This window comes from Oncorhynchus gorbuscha, linkage group LG12 (assembly GCF_021184085.1).
Source record: "Oncorhynchus gorbuscha isolate QuinsamMale2020 ecotype Even-year linkage group LG12, OgorEven_v1.0, whole genome shotgun sequence".
Classification (NCBI taxonomy): domain Eukaryota; kingdom Metazoa; phylum Chordata; class Actinopteri; order Salmoniformes; family Salmonidae; genus Oncorhynchus; species Oncorhynchus gorbuscha.
In genome coordinates, this window is record NC_060184.1 from 2459989 (window position 1) to 2482535 (window position 22547).

The 22547-nt window shown below is 37.7% G+C and overlaps 1 protein-coding gene across 1 annotated transcript in view; it reads right to left on the reverse strand.

Moving 5' to 3' along the window:
• LOC123991477 (intersectin-2-like) overlaps positions 1-22547 on the reverse strand; it is a 137106-nt gene that overhangs the window by 33150 nt on the left and 81409 nt on the right. The window contains exons 20-24 of the mRNA XM_046293097.1: positions 17235-17430; positions 16874-17028; positions 16200-16295; positions 5177-5232; positions 4830-4996 (exon numbers count right to left, since the gene is read on the reverse strand). Of these exons, the coding sequence (XP_046149053.1) occupies positions 4830-4996; positions 5177-5232; positions 16200-16295; positions 16874-17028; positions 17235-17430 (670 nt within the window). The remainder of the gene's footprint in view (positions 1-4829; positions 4997-5176; positions 5233-16199; positions 16296-16873; positions 17029-17234; positions 17431-22547) is intronic.

Sequence of the window (22547 nt, forward strand, 5' to 3'; positions counted from 1 at the left end):
CTTGTGTCTGAGCCATTGAATTGAGATTCCACTTTGTCTCTGTACTGACGCTTAGCTTGTTTGATAGCCTTACGGAGGGAATAGCTGCACTGTTTGTATTCAGTCATGTTGCCAGACACCTTGCCCTGATTAAAAGCAGTGGTTCGCGCTTTCAGTTTCACGCGAATGCTGCCATCAATCCACGGTTTCTGGTTAGGGAATGTTTTTATCGTTGCTATGGGAACGACATCTTCGACGCACGTTCTAATGAACTCGCACACCGAATCAGCGTATTCGTCAATATTCCCATCTGACGCAATACGAAACATGTCCCAGTCCACGTGATGGAAGCAGTCTTGGAGTGTAGAGTCAGCTTGGTCTGACCAGCGTTGGACAGACCTCAGCGTGGGAGCCTCTTGTTTTAATTTCTGCCTGTAGGCAGGGATCAGCAAAATGGAGTCGTGGTCAGCTTTCCCGAAAGGGGGCGGGGCAGGGCCTTATATGCGTCGCGGAAGTTAGAGTAACAATGATCCAAGGTTTTACCACCCTGGTTGCGCAATCGATATGCTGATAAAATTTAGGGAGTCTTGTTTTCAGATTGGCTTTGTTAAAATCCCCAGCTACAATGAATGCAGCCTCCGGATAAATGTTTTCCAGTTTGCAAAGAGTTAAATAAAGTTCGCTCAGAGCCATCGATGTGTCTGCTTGGGGGGAATATATACGGCTGTGATTATAATCGAAGAGAATTCTCTTGGAAGATAATGCGGTCTACATTTGATTGTGAGGAATTCTAAATCAGGTGAACAGAAGGATTTGAGTTCCTGTATGTTTCCTTCATCACACCATGTCCCGTTAGTCATGAGGCATACGCCCGCCACTCTTCTTACCAGAGAGATGTTTGTTTCTGTCGGCGCGATGCGTGGAGAAACCCGTTGGCTGCACCGCCCTGGATAGCGTTTTCCCAGTAAGCCATGTCTCCGTAAAGCAAAGAACGTTGCAGTCTCTGATGTCCTCTGGAATGCCACCCTTGCTCGGATTTCATCAACCTTGTTGTCGAGAGACTGGACATTGGCAAGAAGAATACTGGGAAGTGGTGCGCGATGTGCCCTTTTTCGGAGTCTGACCAGAACACCGCCGCGTTTCCCTCTTTTTCGGAGTCGTTTCCTTGGGTCGCTGCATGCGATCCATTCCGTTGTCCTGTTTGTAAGGCAGAACACAGGATCCGCGTCGCGGAAAACATATTCTTGGTCGTACTGATGGTGAGTTGACGCTGATCTTATATTCAGTAGTTCTTCTCGACTGTATGTAATGAAACCTAAGATGACCTGGGGTACTAATGTAAGAAATAACACGTAAAAAAACAAAAAACTGCATAGTTTCCTAGGAACGCGAGGCGAGGCGGCCATCTCAGTCCTCTCTCCTCTCCTCTGGTTGAATGAGTCTTCTTAGTCCTCTTCTCTCCTCTCCTCTGGTTGAATGAGTCTTCTTAGTCCTCTTCTCTCTCTCTCCTCTGGTTGAATGAGTCTTCTTAGTCCTCTCCTCCTCTCCTCTGGTTGAATGAGTCTTCTTAGTCCTCTTCCTCCTCCTCTGGTTGAATGAGTCTTCTTAGTCCTCTGGTTGAATGAGTCTTCTCTCTCCTCTCCTCTGGTTGAATGAGTCTTCTTAGTCCTCTTCTTAGTCTCTCCTCTGGTTGAATGATTCTTCTTAGTCCTCTCCTCTCCTCTGGTTGAATGAGTCTTCTTAGTCCTCTCCTCTCCTCTGGTTGAATGAGTCTTCTTAGTCCTCTCCTCTCCTCTGGTTGAATGAGTCTTCTTAGTCCTCTCCTCTCCTCTGGTTGAATGAGTCTTCTTAGTCCTCTCCTCTCCTCTGGTTGAATGAGTCTTCTTAGTCCTCTCCTCTTTCCTCTCCTCTGGTTGAATGAGTCTTCTTAGTCCTCTTCTCTCCTCTGGTTGAATGAGTCTTCTTAGTCCTCTCCTCTCCTTTCCTCTCCTCTGGTTGAATGAGTCTTCTTAGTCTGGTTGAATGAGTCTCTTAGTCCTCTCTCTCCTCTGGTTGAATGAGTCTTCTTAGTCCTCTCCTCCTCTTTCTCTCTCCTCTGGTTGAATGAGTCTTCTTAGTCCTCTTAGTCCTCTCCTCTCCTCTGGTTGAATGAGTCTTCTTAGTCTCCTCTCCTCTGGTTGAATGAGTCTTCTTAGTCCTCTCTCTCCCTCCTCTGGTTGAATGAGTCTTCTTAGTCCTCTCCTCTCCTCTGGTTGAATGAGTCTTCTTAGTCCTCTTCTCTCCTCCTCTCTCCTCTGGTTGAATGAGTCTTCTTAGTCTGGTTGAATGAGTCTCTCCTCTCCTCTCCTCTGGTTGAATGAGTCTTCTTAGTCCTCTCTCTCCTCTCTCCTCTGGTTGAATGAGTCTTCTTAGTCCTCTCTCCTCTCCTCTGGTTGAATGAGTCTTCTTAGTCCTCTCCTCTCCTCTCTGGTTGAATGAGTCTTCTTAGTCCTCTCCTCTCCTCTGGTTGAATGAGTCTTCTTAGTCCTCTCTCTCTCTCCTCTGGTTGAATGAGTCTTCTTAGTCCTCTCCTCTCCTCTGGTTGAATGAGTCTTCTTAGTCCTCTCCTCTCCTCTGGTTGAATGAGTCTTCTTAGTCCTCTTCTCTCCTCTCCTCTGGTTGAATGAGTCTTCTTAGTCCTCTCCTCTCCTCTGGTTGAATGAGTCTTCTTAGTCCTCTCCTCTCCTCTGGTTGAATGAGTCTTCTTAGTCCTCTCCTCTCCTCTGGTTGAATGAGTCTTCTTAGTCCTCTCCTCTCCTCTGGTTGAATGAGTCTTCTTAGTCCTCTTCTCTCCTCTCCTCTCTGGTTGAATGAGTCTTCTTAGTCCTCTCCTCTCCTCTCTGGTTGAATGAGTCTTCTTAGTCCTCTCTTCTCCTCTCCTCTGGTTGAATGAGTCTTCTTAGTCCTCTCCTCTGGTTGAATGAGTCTTCCTCTCTGGTTGAATGAGTCTTCTTAGTCCTCTCCTCTCCTCTCTGGTTGAATGAGTCTTCTTAGTCCTCTCCTCTCCTCTCTGGTTGAATGAGTCTTCTTAGTCCTCTCCTCTCCTCTGGTTGAATGAGTCTTCTTAGTCCTCTCCTCTCCTCTCTGGTTGAATGAGTCTTCTTAGTCCTCTCTCCTCTCCTCTGGTTGAATGAGTCTTCTTAGTCCTCTCCTCTCCTCTCTGGTTGAATGAGTCTTCTTAGTCCTCTCTCTCTGGTTGAATGAGTCTTCTCTCTCTCCTCTGGTTGAATGAGTCTTCTTAGTCCTCTCCTCTCCTCTGGTTGAATGAGTCTTCTTAGTCCTCTTCTCTCCTCTCCTCTGGTTGAATGAGTCTTCTTAGTCCTCTTCTCTCTCTCTCCTCTGGTTGAATGAGTCTTCTTAGTCCTCTCCTCTCCTCTGCTTGAATGATTCTTCTTAGTCCTCTCCTCTCCTCTGGTTGAATGAGTTTGAGATAGAGGCAGTGTTGTGGGTAACACGTTATAAAGTACTCAAATTACTTATTTTGTTGTAATGAGTATCTTAAAGTGTTAGTTTTTCAATTGAAGTAAACAGATACTTTTTCAAATAAGGAAATTGTAACAAAGTAACTTTTTTTCTATTTTTCTGCCAAGTAAAAATTCACACTTCCTGTTTCTTCAAGAACGTTGTGGCAGGAAGCTAGCTAGCTAGCAAGATGACAGAGCCAACAGGCCTTTATACCGTGGAAGTATTCACATTATTTAGAATTGATATAAGAAAAAAAAGGAAAACATAATAATAAAATGCAAACTGAGCCTCGGGGCTAAACGCTTGTCAACTGAGAAGAACTCAAACATCAAGAAGCACCTTCAAGCCGAGCACATCTCCACAAGACCGGTGGAGGAAGACCAAACATCAAGAAGCACCTTCAAGCCGAGCACATCTCCACAAGACCGGTGGAGGAAGACCAAACATCAAGAAGCGTCACTGATCCCAGGGATTTTTTATTTTACCTTTATTTAACTTTATTAGTGTTGGGAAACAGCTTTTTTCACCCGACTTGTCCAACTTATCACCTTTAATAAGTTTAATAAAACACCTTAAAGAGTTTATATAATGTGTCATTACATTTAATTTGACCTTTATTTAACTAGGCAAGTCAGTTAAGAACAAATTCTTATTTTCACTGACGGCCTAGTAACAGTGGGTTTAACTGCCTGTTCAGGGGCAGAATGACAGATTTGTACCTTGAACTTGATCGTTCCACTTTGAATATCCTTCGAGTACTAAGTAGGCAAGCCATTCTAAGGCGGTACGTACCCTCTACTGGGCATGACAACGACCAAGACATTTCAGAGGGTTTTTTGTTTTTTTGGTAATGCAAAATTAATGTAACGACTGACAAGTTACTTTCCACAGTAACAATGTAATGTAACTAGTTACTTTCCACAGTGCCACTGTAATGTAACTAGTTACTTTCCACAGTAACACTGTAATGTAACAAGTTACTTTCCACAGTGCCACTGTAATGTAACAAGTTACTTTCCACAGTGCCACTGTAATGTAACAAGTTACTTTCCACAGTAACAATGTAATGTAACAAGTTACTTTCCACAGTGCCACTGTAATGTAACAAGTTACTTTCCACAGTAACAATGTAATGTAACAAGTTACTTTCCACAGTGCCACTGTAATGTAACAAGTTACTTTCCACAGTGCCACTGTAATGTAACAAGTTACTTTCCACAGTAACAATGTAATGTAACAAGTTACTTTTAATGGCAGCTGAAACCTGACGAGTTACTTTCAAAAGTAACTTACCCCAACAACTGGCCAGGTGTCAGGGTCAAGGATCAAGGGTTGGGGATACTAACCTCTGGTTCCATGGGTTTGACGTAGTTGGAAGGGAACACTCCGGTCCGGTTTCCAATGCACCCCCTCCACCACTCCCCCTCCTGCTCTGTTACCATGACTACGTCCCCCTCAGAGAACGTCAGGTCGCCTGCCTCCGGGCTCTCATAGGTGAACAGGGCCACGAACTCTGATTGGACAGAACACAGCTTGGTGAGAAACAGCAGCTCTTCTAATAATCAAACAGCAACCTTTTACCGGAGTGCGTTCCAAATGAAACACTATTCCCTATATAGTGCACTACTTTTGACCAGAGCATTTGGGACACATTCTGGCTGAAAGTGAATGAGGGATAAAGAGACACACTCACCTTCTAGCTGGCTGTGATCTGGTCTATCCAACTCATCAACAGCGGTGTATAGAGGTCTGTAGACAACACATACACTCTCAGTGTAGTATATAGATAACACTCTCAGTGTAGTATATAGATAACACTCTCAGTGTAGCATGTAGATAACACTCTCAGTGTAGTATATAGATAACACTCTCAGTGTAGCATGTAGATAACACTCTCAGTGTAGTATATAGACAACACTCTCAGTGTAGCATGTAGATAACACTCTCAGTGTAGTATATAGATAACACTCTGTAGTATATAGACAACACTCTCAGTGTAGTATATAGACAACACTCTCAGTGTAGTATATAGATAACACTCTGTAGTATATAGACAACACTCTCAGTGTAGTATATAGACAACACTCTCAGTGTAGTATATAGATAACACTCTCAGTGTAGCATGTAGATAACACTCTCAGTGTAGTATATAGACAACACTCTCAGTGTAGTATATAGACAACACTCTCAGTGTAGTATATAGACAACACTCTCAGTGTAGTATATAGACAACACTCTCAGTGTAGTATATAGACAACACTCTCAGTGTAGTATATAGACAACACTCTCAGTGTAGTATATAGCCAACACTCTCAGTGTAGTATATAGATAACACTCTCAGTGTAGTAGATAGATAACACTCTCAGTGTAGTAGATAGATAACACTCTCAGTGTAGTATATATACCTGTAGCCAACACTCTCAGTGTAGTATATAGATAACACTCTCAGTGTAGTATATAGATAACACTCTCAGTGTAGTATATATACCTGTAGATAACACTCTCAGTGTAGTATATAGATAACACTCTCAGTGTAGTATATAGACAACACTCTCAGTGTAGTATATAGACAACACTCTCAGTGTAGTATATAGACAACACTCTCAGTGTAGTATATAGATAGCACTCTCAGTGTAGTATATAGCCAACACTCTCAGTGTAGTATATAGATAACACTCTCAGTGTAGTAGATAGATAACACTCTCAGTGTAGTAGATAGATAACACTCTCAGTGTAGTATATATATCTGTAGCCAACACTCTCAGTGTAGTATATAGACAACACTCAGTGTAGTATATAGATAACACTCTCAGTGTAGTATATAGATAACACTCTCAGTGTAGTATATAGACAACACTCTCAGTGTAGTATATAGATAACACTCTCAGTGTAGTATATAGATAACACTCTCAGTGTAGTATATAGATAACACTCTCAGTGTAGTATATAGACAACACTCTCAGTGTAGTATATAGATAACACTCTCAGTGTAGTATATAGACAACACTCTCAGTGGAGTATATAGATGTAGACAACACACACACACACTCTCAGTGTAGTATATAGATAACACGCTCAGTGTAGTAGATAGATAACACTCTCAGTGGAGTATATAGATGTAGACAACACACACACACTCTCAGTGTAGTATATAGATTACATCTATATACTCCACTGAGAGTGTTATCTATATACTACACTGAGAGTGTGTGTGTGTTGTCTACATCTATATACTCCACTGAGAGTGTTATCTATCTACTACACTGAGCGTGTTATCTATATACTACACTGAGAGTGTGTGTGTGTGTTGTCTACATCTATATACTCCACTGAGAGTGTTATCTATATACTACACTAAGAGTGTGTGTGTGTGTTGTCTACATCTATATACTCCACTGAGAGTGTTGTCTATATACTACACTGAGAGTGTGTGTGTGTTGTCTACATCTATATACTCCACTGAGAGTGTTGACAACACACACACACTCTCAGTGTAGTATATAGACAACACTCTCAGTGGAGTATATAGATGTAGACAACACACACTCTCAGTGGAGTATATAGATGTAGACAACACACACACACTCTCAGTGTAGTATATAGATGTAGACAACACACACACACTCTCAGTGTAGTATATAGATGTAGACAACACACACACACTCTCAGTGTAGTATATAGATAACACTCTCAGTGTAGTATATAGATAACACTCTCAGTGTAGTATATAGACAACACTCTCAGTGTAGTATATAGATAACACTCTCAGTGGAGTATATAGATGTAGACAACACACACACACTCTCAGTGGAGTATATAGATGTAGACAACACACACACACTCTCAGTGTAGTATATAGACAACACTCTCAGTGTAGTATATAGATGTAGACAACACACACACACTCTCAGTGTAGTATATAGATAACACTCTCAGTGTAGTATATAGATAACACTCTCAGTGTAGTATATAGACAACACTCTCAGTGTAGTATATAGATGTAGACAACACACACACACTCTCAGTGTAGTATATAGATGTAGACAACACACACACACTCTCAGTGTAGTATATAGATAACACTCTCAGTGTAGTATATAGATAACACTCTCAGTGTAGTATATAGACAACACTCTCAGTGTAGTATATAGATGTAGACAACACACACACACTCTTAGTGTAGTATATAGATAACACTCTCAGTGTAGTATATAGATAACACTCTCAGTGTAGTATATAGACAACACTCTCAGTGTAGTATATAGATGTAGACAACACACACACACTCTCAGTGTAGTATATAGACAACACTCTCAGTGTAGTATATAGATGTAGACAACACACACACACTCTCAGTGTAGTATATAGATAACACTCTCAGTGTAGTATATAGATAACACTCTCAGTGTAGTATATAGACAACACTCTCAGTGTAGTATATAGATGTAGACAACACACACACACACTCTCAGTGTAGTATATAGATAACACTCTCAGTGTAGTATATAGATAACACTCTCAGTGTAGTATATAGATGTAGACAACACACACACACTCTCAGTGTAGTATATAGATAACACTCTCAGTGTAGTATATAGATAACACTCTCAGTGTAGTATATAGATAACACTCTCAGTGTAGTATATAGATGTAGACAACACACACACACTCTTAGTGTAGTATATAGATAACACTCTCAGTGTAGTATATAGATGTAGACAACACACACACACTCTTAGTGTAGTATATAGATAACACTCTCAGTGTAGTATATAGATGTAGACAACACACACACACTCTTAGTGTAGTATATAGATAACACTCTCAGTGTAGTATATAGATAACACTCTCAGTGTAGTATATAGACAACACTCTCAGTGTAGTATATAGATGTAGACAACACACACACACTCTCAGTGTAGTATATAGACAACACTCTCAGTGTAGTATATAGATGTAGACAACACACACACACTCTCAGTGTAGTATATAGATAACACTCTCAGTGTAGTATATAGATAACACTCTCAGTGTAGTATATAGACAACACTCTCAGTGTAGTATATAGACAACACTCTCAGTGTAGTATATAGATGTAGACAACACACACACACTCTCAGTGTAGTATATAGATAACACTCTCAGTGTAGTATATAGATAACACTCTCAGTGTAGTATATAGATGTAGACAACACACACACACTCTCAGTGTAGTATATAGATAACACTCTCAGTGTAGTATATAGATAACACTCTCAGTGTAGTATATAGATAACACTCTCAGTGTAGTATATAGATGTAGACAACACACACACACTCTTAGTGTAGTATATAGATAACACTCTCAGTGTAGTATATAGATAACACTCTCAGTGTAGTATATAGATGTAGACAACACACACACACTCTCAGTGTAGTATATAGATAACACTCTCAGTGTAGTATATAGATAACACTCTCAGTGTAGTATATAGACAACACTCTCAGTGTAGTATATAGATAACACTCTCAGTGTAGTATATAGATAACACTCTCAGTGTAGTATATAGATAACACTCTCAGTGTAGTATATAGATAACACTCTCAGTGTAGTAGATAGATAACACTCTCAGTGTAGTATATAGATAACACTCTCAGTGTAGTATATAGACAACACTCTCAGTGTAGTAGATAGATGTAGACAACACACACACTGTCAGTGTAGTATATAGATAACACTCTCAGTGTAGTATATAGATGTAGACAACACACACACTCTCAGTGTAGTATATAGATGTAGACCACACACACACTCTCAGTGTAGTATATAGATGTAGACAACACACACACACTCTTAGTGTAGTATATAGATAACACTCTCAGTGTAGTATATAGATGTAGACAACACACACACACTCTTAGTGTAGTATATAGATAACACTCTCAGTGTAGTATATAGATGTAGACAACACACACACACTCTTAGTGTAGTATATAGATAACACTCTCAGTGTAGTATATAGATAACACTCTCAGTGTAGTATATAGATGTAGACAACACACACACACTCTCAGTGTAGTATATAGATAACACTCTCAGTGTAGTATATAGATAACACTCTCAGTGTAGTATATAGACAACACTCTCAGTGTAGTATATAGATAACACTCTCAGTGTAGTATATAGATAACACTCTCAGTGTAGTATATAGATAACACTCTCAGTGTAGTATATAGATAACACTCTCAGTGTAGTAGATAGATAACACTCTCAGTGTAGTATATAGATAACACTCTCAGTGTAGTATATAGACAACACTCTCAGTGTAGTAGATAGATGTAGACAACACACACACTCTCAGTGTAGTATATAGATAACACTCTCAGTGTAGTATATAGATGTAGACAACACACACACTCTCAGTGTAGTATATAGATGTAGACAACACACACACACTCTCAGTGGAGTATATAGATGTAGACAACACACACACACTCTCAGTGTAGTATATAGATGTAGACAACACACACACACTCTCAGTGTAGTATATAGATAACACTCTCAGTGTAGTATATAGATGTAGACAACACACACACACTCTCAGTGTAGTATATAGATGTAGACAACACACACACACTCTCAGTGTAGTATATAGATGTAGACAACACACACACACTCTCAGTGTAGTATATAGATGTAGACAACACACACACACTCTCAGTGTAGTATATAGATGTAGACAACACACACACACTCTCAGTGTAGTATATAGATAACACTCTCAGTGTAGTATATAGATGTAGACAACACACACACACTCTCAGTGGAGTATATAGATGTAGACAACACACACACACTCTCAGTGTAGTATATAGATGTAGACAACACACACACACTCTCAGTGTAGTATATAGATGTAGACAACACACACACACTCTTAGTGTAGTATATAGATAACACTCTCAGTGTAGTATATAGATGTAGACAACACACACACACTCTTAGTGTAGTATATAGATAACACTCTCAGTGTAGTATATAGATGTAGACAACACACACACACTCTCAGTGTAGTATATAGATAACACTCTCAGTGTAGTATATAGATAACACTCTCAGTGTAGTATATAGACAACACTCTCAGTGTAGTATATAGATAACACTCTCAGTGTAGTATATAGATAACACTCTCAGTGTAGTATATAGATAACACTCTCAGTGTAGTATATAGATAACACTCTCAGTGTAGTAGATAGATAACACTCTCAGTGTAGTATATAGATAACACTCTCAGTGTAGTATATAGACAACACTCTCAGTGTAGTAGATAGATGTAGACAACACACACACTCTCAGTGTAGTATATAGATAACACTCTCAGTGTAGTATATAGATGTAGACAACACACACACACTCTCAGTGTAGTATATAGATGTAGACAACACACACACACTCTCAGTGTAGTATATAGATGTAGACAACACACACACACTCTCAGTGTAGTATATAGATAACACTCTCAGTGTAGTATATAGATGTAGACAACACACACACACTCTCAGTGTAGTATATAGATAACACTCTCAGTGTAGTATATAGGTGTAGACAACACACACACACTCTCAGTGTAGTATATAGATGTAGACAACACACACACACTCTCAGTGTAGTATATAGATGTAGACAACACACACACACTCTCAGTGTAGTATATAGATAACACTCTCAGTGTAGTATATAGATAACACTCTCAGTGTAGTATATAGATGTAGACAACACACACACACTCTCAGTGTAGTATATAGATAACACTCTCAGTGTAGTATATAGGTGTAGACAACACACACACACTCTCAGTGTAGTATATAGATAACACTCTCAGTGTAGTATATAGGTGTAGACAACACACACACACTCTTAGTGTAGTATATAGATAACACTCTCAGTGTAGTATATAGATGTAGACAACACACACACACTCTCAGTGTAGTATATAGACAACACTCTCAGTGTAGTATATAGATAACACTCTCAGTGTAGTATATAGATGTAGACAACACACACACACTCTCAGTGTAGTATATAGACAACACTCTCAGTGTAGTATATAGATGTAGACAACACACACACACTCTCAGTGTAGTATATAGATGTAGACAACACACACACACTCTCAGTGTAGTATATAGACAACACTCTCAGTGTAGTATATAGATGTAGACAACACACACACACTCTCAGTGTAGTATATAGATGTAGACAACACACACACACTCTCAGTGTAGTATATAGATAACACTCTCAGTGTAGTATATAGATAACACTCTCAGTGTAGTATATAGATGTAGACAACACACACACACTCTCAGTGTAGTATATAGATAACACTCTCAGTGTAGTATATAGGTGTAGACAACACACACACACTCTCAGTGTAGTATATAGATAACACTCTCAGTGTAGTATATAGGTGTAGACAACACACACACACTCTTAGTGTAGTATATAGATAACACTCTCAGTGTAGTATATAGATGTAGACAACACACACACACTCTCAGTGTAGTATATAGACAACACTCTCAGTGTAGTATATAGATAACACTCTCAGTGTAGTATATAGATGTAGACAACACACACACACTCTCAGTGTAGTATATAGACAACACTCTCAGTGTAGTATATAGATAACACTCTCAGTGTAGTATATAGATGTAGACAACACACACACACTCTCAGTGTAGTATATAGACAACACTCTCAGTGTAGTATATAGATAACACTCTCAGTGTAGTATATAGATGTAGACAACACACACACACTCTCAGTGTAGTATATAGATAACACTCTCAGTGTAGTATATAGATAACACTCTCAGTGTAGTATATAGATGTAGACAACACACACACACTCTCAGTGTAGTATATAGATAACACTCTCAGTGTAGTATATAGGTGTAGACAACACACACACACTCTCAGTGTAGTATATAGATAACACTCTCAGTGTAGTATATAGGTGTAGACAACACACACACACTCTTAGTGTAGTATATAGATAACACTCTCAGTGTAGTATATAGATGTAGACAACACACACACACTCTCAGTGTAGTATATAGACAACACTCTCAGTGTAGTATATAGATAACACTCTCAGTGTAGTATATAGATGTAGACAACACACACACACTCTCAGTGTAGTATATAGACAACACTCTCAGTGTAGTATATAGATAACACTCTCAGTGTAGTATATAGATGTAGACAACACACACACACTCTCAGTGTAGTATATAGATGTAGACAACACACACACACTCTCAGTGTAGTATATAGATGTAGACAACACACACACACTCTCAGTGTAGTATATAGACAACACTCTCAGTGTAGTATATAGATAACACTCTCAGTGTAGTATATAGATGTAGACAACACACACACACTCTCAGTGTAGTATATAGATGTAGACAACACACACACACTCAGTGTAGTATATAGATGTAGACAGCACTCTCAGTGTAGTAGATAGATGTAGACAGCACTCTCAGTGTAGTAGATAGATGTAGACAGCACTCTCAGTGTAGTAGATAGATGTAGACAACACACACACACTCTCAGTGTAGTATATAGATGTAGACAACACTCTCAGTGTAGTATATAGATAACACTCTCAGTGTAGTATATAGACAACACTCTCAGTGTAGTATATAGATAACACTCTCAGTGTAGTATATAGACAACACTCTCAGTGTAGTATATAGATAACACTCTCAGTGTAGTAGATAGATAACACTCTCAGTGTAGTATATAGACAACACTCTCAGTGTAGTATATAGACAACACTCTCAGTGTAGTATATAGATAACACTCTCAGTGTAGTATATAGACAACACTCTCAGTGTAGTATATAGATAACACTCTCAGTGTAGTATATAGATAACACTCTCAGTATATAGTACATCAGTATATAACACTCTCAGTGTAGTATATAGATAACACTCTCAGTGTAGTATATAGATAACACTCTCAGTGTAGTATATAGATAACACTCAGTGTAGTATATAGATAACACTCAGTGTAGTATATAGATAACACTCTCAGTGTAGTATATAGATAGTATATAGATAACACTCTCAGTGTAGTATATAGATAACACTCTCAGTGTAGTATATAGATAACACTCTCAGTGTAGTATATAGATAACACTCAGTGTAGTATATAGATAACACTCTCAGTGTAGTATATAGATAACACTCTCAGTGTAGTATATAGATAACACTCTCAGTGTAGTATATAGATAACACTCTCAGTGTAGTATATAGATAACACTCTCAGTGTAGTATATAGATAACACTCTCAGTGTAGTATATAGATAACACTCTCAGTGTAGTATATAGATAACACTCTCAGTGTAGTATATAGATAACACTCTCAGTGTAGTATATAGATAACACTCTCAGTGTAGTATATAGATAACACTCTCAGTGTAGTATATAGATAACACTCTCAGTGTAGTATAGTATATAGATAACACTCTCAGTGTAGTATATAGATAACACTCTCAGTGTAGTATATAGATAACACTCTCAGTGTAGTATATAGATAACACTCTCAGTGTAGTATATAGATAACACTCTCAGTGTAGTATATAGATAACACTCTCAGTGTAGTATATAGATAACACTCTCAGTGTAGTATATAGATAACACTCTCAGTGTAGTGTAGTATATAGATAACACTCTCAGTGTAGTATATAGATAACACTCTCAGTGTAGTATATAGATAACACTCTCAGTGTAGTATATAGATAACACTCTCAGTGTAGTATATAGATAACACTCTCAGTGTAGTATATAGATAACACTCTCAGTGTAGTATATAGATAACACTCTCAGTGTAGTATATAGATAACACTCTCAGTGTAGTATATAGATAACACTCTCAGTGTATAGATAACACTCTCATATAGTGTAGTATATAGATAACACTCTCAGTGTAGTATATAGATAACACTCTCAGTGTAGTATATAGATAACACTCTCAGTGTAGTATATAGATAACACTCTCAGTGTAGTATATAGATAACACTCTCAGTGTAGTATATAGATAACACTCTCAGTGTAGTATATAGATAACACTCTCAGTGTAGTATATAGATAACACTCTCAGTGTAGTATATAGATAACACTCTCAGTGTAGTATATAGATAACACTCTCAGTGTAGTATATAGATAACACTCTCAGTGTAGTATATAGATAACACTCTCAGTGTAGTATATAGATAACACTCTCAGTGTAGTATATAGATAACACTCTCAGTGTAGTATATAGATAACACTCTCAGTGTAGTATATAGATAACACTCTCAGTGTAGTATATAGATAACACTCTCAGTGTAGTATATAGATAACACTCTCAGTGTAGTATATAGATAACACTCTCAGTGTAGTATATAGATAACACTCTCAGTGTAGTATATAGATAACACTCTCAGTGTAGTATATAGATAACACTCTCAGTGTAGTATATAGATAACACTCTCAGTGTAGTATATAGATAACACTCTCAGTGTAGTATATAGATAACACTCTCAGTGTAGTGTAGTATATAGATAACACTCTCAGTGTAGTATATAGATAACACTCTCAGTGTAGTATATAGATAACACTCTCAGTGTAGTATATAGATAACACTCTCAGTGTAGTATATAGATAACACTCTCAGTGTAGTATATAGATAACACTCTCAGTGTAGTATATAGATAACACTCTCAGTGTAGTATATAGATAACACTCTCAGTGTAGTATATAGATAACACTCTCAGTGTAGTATATAGATAACACTCTCAGTGTAGTATATAGATAACACTCTCAGTGTAGTATATAGATAACACTCTCAGTGTAGTATATAGATAACACTCTCAGTGTAGTATATAGATAACACTCTCAGTGTAGTATATAGATAACACTCTCAGTGTAGTATATAGATAACACTCTCAGTGTAGTATATAGATAACACTCTCAGTGTAGTATATAGATAACACTCTCAGTGTAGTATATAGATAACACTCTCAGTGTAGTATATAGATAACACTCTCAGTGTAGTATATAGATAACACTCTCAGTGTAGTATATAGATAACACTCTCAGTGTAGTATATAGATAACACTCTCAGTGTAGTATATAGATAACACTCTCAGTGTAGTATATAGATAACACTCTCAGTGTAGTATAACACTCTCATAGATAACACTCTCAGTGTAGTATATAGATAACACTCTCAGTGTAGTATATAGATAACACTCTCAGTGTAGTATATAGATAACACTCTCAGTGTAGTATATAGATAACACTCTCAGTGTAGTATATAGATAACACTCTCAGTGTAGTATATAGATAACACTCTCAGTGTAGTATATAGATAACACTCTCAGTGTAGTAGTATATAGATAACACTCTCAGTCAGTGTAGTAGTAGTATATAGATAACACTCTCAGTGTAGTATATAGATAACACTCTCAGTGTAGTATATAGATAACACTCTCAGTGTAGTATATAGATAACACTCTCAGTGTAGTATATAGATAACACTCTCAGTGTAGTATATAGATAACACTCTCAGTGTAGTATATAGATAACACTCTCAGTGTACATGCTAACTATATGTATGCTTTCTTGTGCATGTTTGTAATTTGTGCCTGTATAAGTGTGTGCGTGTGTGTTTATCATTACTCTGTGTGTGTGTTGTTTTCCTGGGAGGAGTCTTTGATGGGGGTGACGCTGGGGGCGGGGATCCGTCCTGCCTCTGCAATCTCTCCGTCAGGAAGTCTGAGTAACAGGAAGTTAGGACAGATTAAGACACACGAGACATGCATAGAGATAGAGGACTCCAGATGGATAGAACACGTTTTAGGACATGCCCATTGAAGGATTCCACCATTTTAAAGTAGTCAACTGGGTGGGAATTCCTATGGGACGGGCACTATCAGCCAATTATCAGAGCGTTGGCTGCTTCTTCAAATTGGGTTAGCTGGTTTTGTAAACGGCTTTAAGATATATCACTGCCACCATCTCGTGGCCACAACACATGAATGACCCCAGATTTGGTTCAGGACCCCAGGTGGAGGTTATAATCACCTGTATTAGCTTAACGCTTCTAACACAAAATAATAATTAAATTAACAAATGGAGATAGCCTCAATGTTGCTATCCACAAACGCCAATATGATACAGACTTGTTTCTATCTCTATAGGAGATGAGACCTATAGAATACATGAGACAGGCTGAGTCCCGGATGGCACCCTAATGTGGAACCCAATGGGCCCTGGTCAAGAGTAGTGCACTCAACAGGGAATAGGCTGCCATTTGGGACTAACAGAATGTTGTGATGGTTCCATTCTCTTACCCAGGGCTGGGTGGTAGTGTTGGACAGGAAGGGGGCAGTAGGTCAGAGGCAAGGGGGGTGGTGCATCTCTCAGCATAGCTCTGGGGGAACCAGCCCCTGTTCCCACGGTAACTACCACACAGCCAACCAGGCTCCCCCACCATCTCATCATCTACCTGCATCATGGGAAACAGAGTTGCAGTGGTGTCAGTGGGAGTCCACTTTAACACGTGTGTGTGTGTGTGTGTGTGTGTGTGTGTGTGTGTGTGTGTGTGTGTGTGTGTGTGTGTGTGTGTGTGTGTGTGTGTGTGTGTGTGTGTGTGTGTGTGTGTGTGTGTGTGTGTGTGTGTGTGTGTGTGTGTGTGTGTGTGTGTGTGTGTACCTCTATGAAACAGTCAGCATCCAGGCTTAGCTCGTCAGCGTTGCGTGCGGTGAAGGGGTACAGGGCTCTGCAGGAGGTCAGGGTTAATAAACTCTCTGCATTCAGTACTGGATGCTGGCGGCCTCCTCTCTCCTGCGGCTCAATTCGCCTCCTCCTCTCCTCCTCCTCTCTCCTCTCTCCCTCCAGCTTGGCTTGTCTGATGAGAGGACATACACAGACACCGTGTACATTGAGCATCAGTGGAAGCTCCTCAGAAGGGGAAGGGGAGGATTCCTCAGCGAAATCATGAGAAATGGTGCAGCTTCCGGGTTCATCGGGCGGGTGTTAAGAAGCGCGGCGGGTCATGTTTCGGAGGACACATGACTTGACCTTCGCCTCTCCAGAGGCCCGTTGGGGAGTTGCAGGGATGAGACAAGATCGTAATTAATCACAAAATAGGGGAGACATAGGGGAGAAATGGGGGAGAAATGGGGGAGAAATGGGGGAGAAAAAGGTGGTAAAAAATAAAATAAAATAAATAATAAATATCCATCCCCTTTAACCAGATACTCCTCCATTATGATATACATCCCCTTTAACCAGATACTCTTCCATTATGATATACATCCCCTTTAACCAGATACTCCTCCATTATGATATACATTCCCTTTAACCAGATACTCCTCCATTATGATATACATCCCCTTTAACCAGATACTCCTCCATTATGATATACATCCCCTTTAACCAGATACTCCTCCATTATGATATACATCCCCTTTAACCAGATACTCCTCCATTATGATATACATCCCCTTTAACCAGATACTCCTCCATTATGATATACATCCCCTTTAACCAGATACTCCTCCATTATGATATACATCCCCTTTAACCAGATACTCCTCCATTATGATATACATCCCCTTTAACCAGATACTCCTCCATTATGATATACATCCCCTTTAACCAGATACTCCTCCATTATGATATACATCCCCTTTAACCAGATACTCTTCCATTATGATATACATCCCCTTTAACCAGATACTCTTCCATTATGATATACATCCCCTTTAACCAGATACTCCTCCATTATGATATACATCCCCTTTAACCAGATACTCCTCCATTATGATATACATTCCCTTTAACCAGATACTCCTCCATTATGATATACATTCCCTTTAACCAGATACTCCTCCATTATGATATACATCCCCTTTAACCAGATACTCCTCCATTATGATATACATCCCCTTTAACCAGATACTCCTCCATTATGATATACATCCCCTTTAACCAGATACTCCTCCATTATGATATACATCCCCTTTAACCAGATACTCCTCCATTATGATATACATCCCCTTTAACCAGATACTCCTCCATTATGATATACATCCCCTTTAACCAGATACTCCTCCATTATGATATACATCCCCTTTAACCAGATACTCCTCCATTATGATATACATCCCCTTTAACCAGATACTCTTCCATTATGATATACATCCCCTTTAACCAGATACTCCTCCATTATGATATACATTCCCTTTAACCAGATACTCCTCCATTATGATATACATCCCCTTTAACCAGATACTCCTCCATTATGATATACATCCCCTTTAACCAGATACTCCTCCATTATGATATACATCCCCTTTAACCAGATATTATACACAGTAGCAGTCAAAAGTTTGGACAAACCTACTCATTCCAGGGTTGTTCTTTATTGTACTATTTACTACATTGTAGAATAATAGTGAAGACATCAAAACTATGAAATAACACAATGTGGATATCGGGCTATCTTGTGTATACCAACCCTAACTCGTCACAACACAGCTGAGTGGCTCAAACGCATTAAGAAGGAAAGAAATTCCACAAATGTACTTTTAACAAGGCACACCTGTTCATTTAAATGGTGACTACCTCATGAAGCTGGTTGAGAGAATGCCAAGTGTGTGCAAAGCTGTCATCAAGGCAAAGGGTGACTACTTTGAAGAATCTAAAATCTAAAATGTATTTTGATTTGTTTAACACTGTTTTGGTTACTACATGATTCCATATGATTCCATATGATTCTACATGTTACATGTTACTACATGATTCTACATGTTACTAAATGATTCCATATGATTCTACATGTTACTACATGATTCTACATGTTACTAAATGATTCCATATGATTCTACATGTTACTACATGATTCTACATGTTACTAAATGATTCCATATGATTCTACATGTTACTACATGATTATACATGTTACTAAATGATTCCATATGATTCTACATGTTACTACATGATTCTACATGTTACTAAATGATTCCATATGATTCTACATGTTACTACATGATTCTACATGTTACTAAATGATTCCATATGATTCTACATGTTACTACATGATTCTACATGATTCTACATGTTACTACATGATTCTACATGATTCTACATGTTACTACATGTTACTACATGATTCTACATGTTACTACATGATTCTACATGTTACTACATGATTCCATATGATTCTACATGATTCCATATGATTCTACATGTTACTACATGATTCCATATGATTCTATATGTTACTACATGATTCCATATGATTCTATATGTTACTACATGATTCCATATGATTCTATATGTTACTACATGATTCCATATGATTCTATATGTTACTACATGATTCCATATGATTTTATATGTTACTACATGATTCCATATGATTCTACATGTTACTACATGATTCTATATGTTACTACATCATTCCATATGATTCTATATGTTACTACATGATTCTATATGTTACTACATGATTCCATATGATTCTATATGTTACTACATGATTCCATATGATTCTACATGATTCCATATGATTCTATATGTTACTACATGATTCTATATGATTCCATATGATTCTATATGTTACTACATGATTCTATATGATTCCATATGATTATATATGTTACTACATGATTCTATATGATTCCATATGATTCTATATGTTACTACATGATTCCATATGATTCTATATGTTACTACATGATTCCATATGATTCTACATGTTACTACATGATTCTATATGTTACTACATCATTCCATATGATTCTATATGTTATGTTACATGACATATGATTCTATATGTTACTACATGATTCCATATGATTCTACATGATTCCATATGATTCTATATGTTACTACATGATTCTACATGATTCCATATGATTCTATATGTTACTACATCATTCCATATGATTCTATATGTTACTACATGATTCTACATGATTCCATATGATTCTATATGTTACTACATCATTCCATATGATTCTACATGATTGCATATGATTCTATATGTTACTACATGATTCTATATGTTACTACATGATTCTACATGTTACTACATGATTCTATATGTTACTACATGATTCTACATGATTCCATATGATTCTATATGTTACTACATGATTCTACATGATTCCATATGATTCTATATGTTACTACATCATTCCATATGATTCTACATGATTTCATATGATTCTATATGTTACTACATGATTCCATATGATTCTACATGTTACTACATGATTCTATATGTTACTACATGATTCTACATGTTACTACATGATTCTATATGTTACTACATGATTCTATATGTTACTACATGATTCTACATGTTACTACATGATTCTATATGTTACTACATGATTATACATGTTACTACATGATTCTATATGTTACTACATGATTCTATATGTTACTACATGATTCTATATGTTACTACATGATTCTACATGTTACTACATGATTCTATATGATTCTACATGTTACTACATGATTCTACATGTTACTACATGATTCTACATGTTACTACATGATTCTATATGTTACTACATGATTCTACATGTTACTACATGATTCTATATGTTACTACATGATTCTATATGTTACTACATGATTCTACATGTTACTACATGATTCTACATGTTACTACATGATTCTATATGTTACTACATGATTCCATTTGATTCTACATGTTACTACATGATTCCATATGATTCTATATGTTACTACATGATTCTACATGTTACTACATGATTCCATTTGATTCTACATGTTACTACATGATTCCATATGATTCTACATGTTACTACATGATTCCATATGATTCTACATGTTACTATATGATTCTATATGTTACTACATGATTCTACATGTTACTACATGATTCCATTTGATTCTACATGTTACTACATGATTCCATATGATTCTACATGATTCCATATGATTCTACATGTTACTATATGATTCTATATGTTACTACATGTTACTACATGATTCCATATGATTCTACATGTTACTACATGATTCTACATGATTCCATATGTATTATTTCATAGTTCTGATGTCTTCACTATTATTCTACTGCTGTACTGTTTTTATTAAATATGTTCACATCTCCAAATAATTGATGAAAACTGTTTTGCTATGGTCTATAGTAGCCTCAACAGCACTATGTAGAGTAGCACCATGGTGTAGCCAGAGGACAGCTAGCTTCTGTCCTCCTCTGGGTACATTGACTTTAATACAAAACCGAGGAGGCTCATGGTTCTCACACACTTCCATAGACTTACACAGTAATTATGACAACTTCTGGAGGATGTAATCCAACCTATCAGAGCTCTTGAAGTATGAACTGACATGTTGTCCACCCAATCAAAGGATCAGAGAATGAATCTAGTACTGAAAGCATATGCTACAGCTAGCTAGCACTGCAGTGAGTAAAATGTGGCAAGTAGTTGACTCAAAGAGGGAGGACAGTAGTTGAACAATTTTGAACAAATACATTTTCTCAAAAATGAAGGGGAAGAAAGAGAGCTAGCTATATTTTGTAGTATTGTTTTTCACTTTTACTTAGCTAGTTAGTTTAGCCGACTGAAACACTAAAACAGAGAGGGACGCCATGTTAGCTAGCTGACTATCCAACACTGAAATTCTTCCAAGGCTTTTGGTTTTGTTAAAGGGGCCTGTCAGTGTAACTGCTAAAGTGCTTGCTGACTGTACTGAATGATTTACTAATGTGTTAGTGCTATAGTGAATTCAGAAGGTATTTATGTTACAGCCTTATTCTAAAATGTATTAAATGAATTTTTCCTCATCAATCTACACACAATACCCCATAATGACATCACAATACCCCATAATGACATCACAATACCCCATAATGACATCACAATACCCCCTAACAGATTTGAAAAAATGTTTGCAAATGTATATATAAAAAACTGAAATACCACATTTAGATAAGTATTCAGACCCTCTACTCAG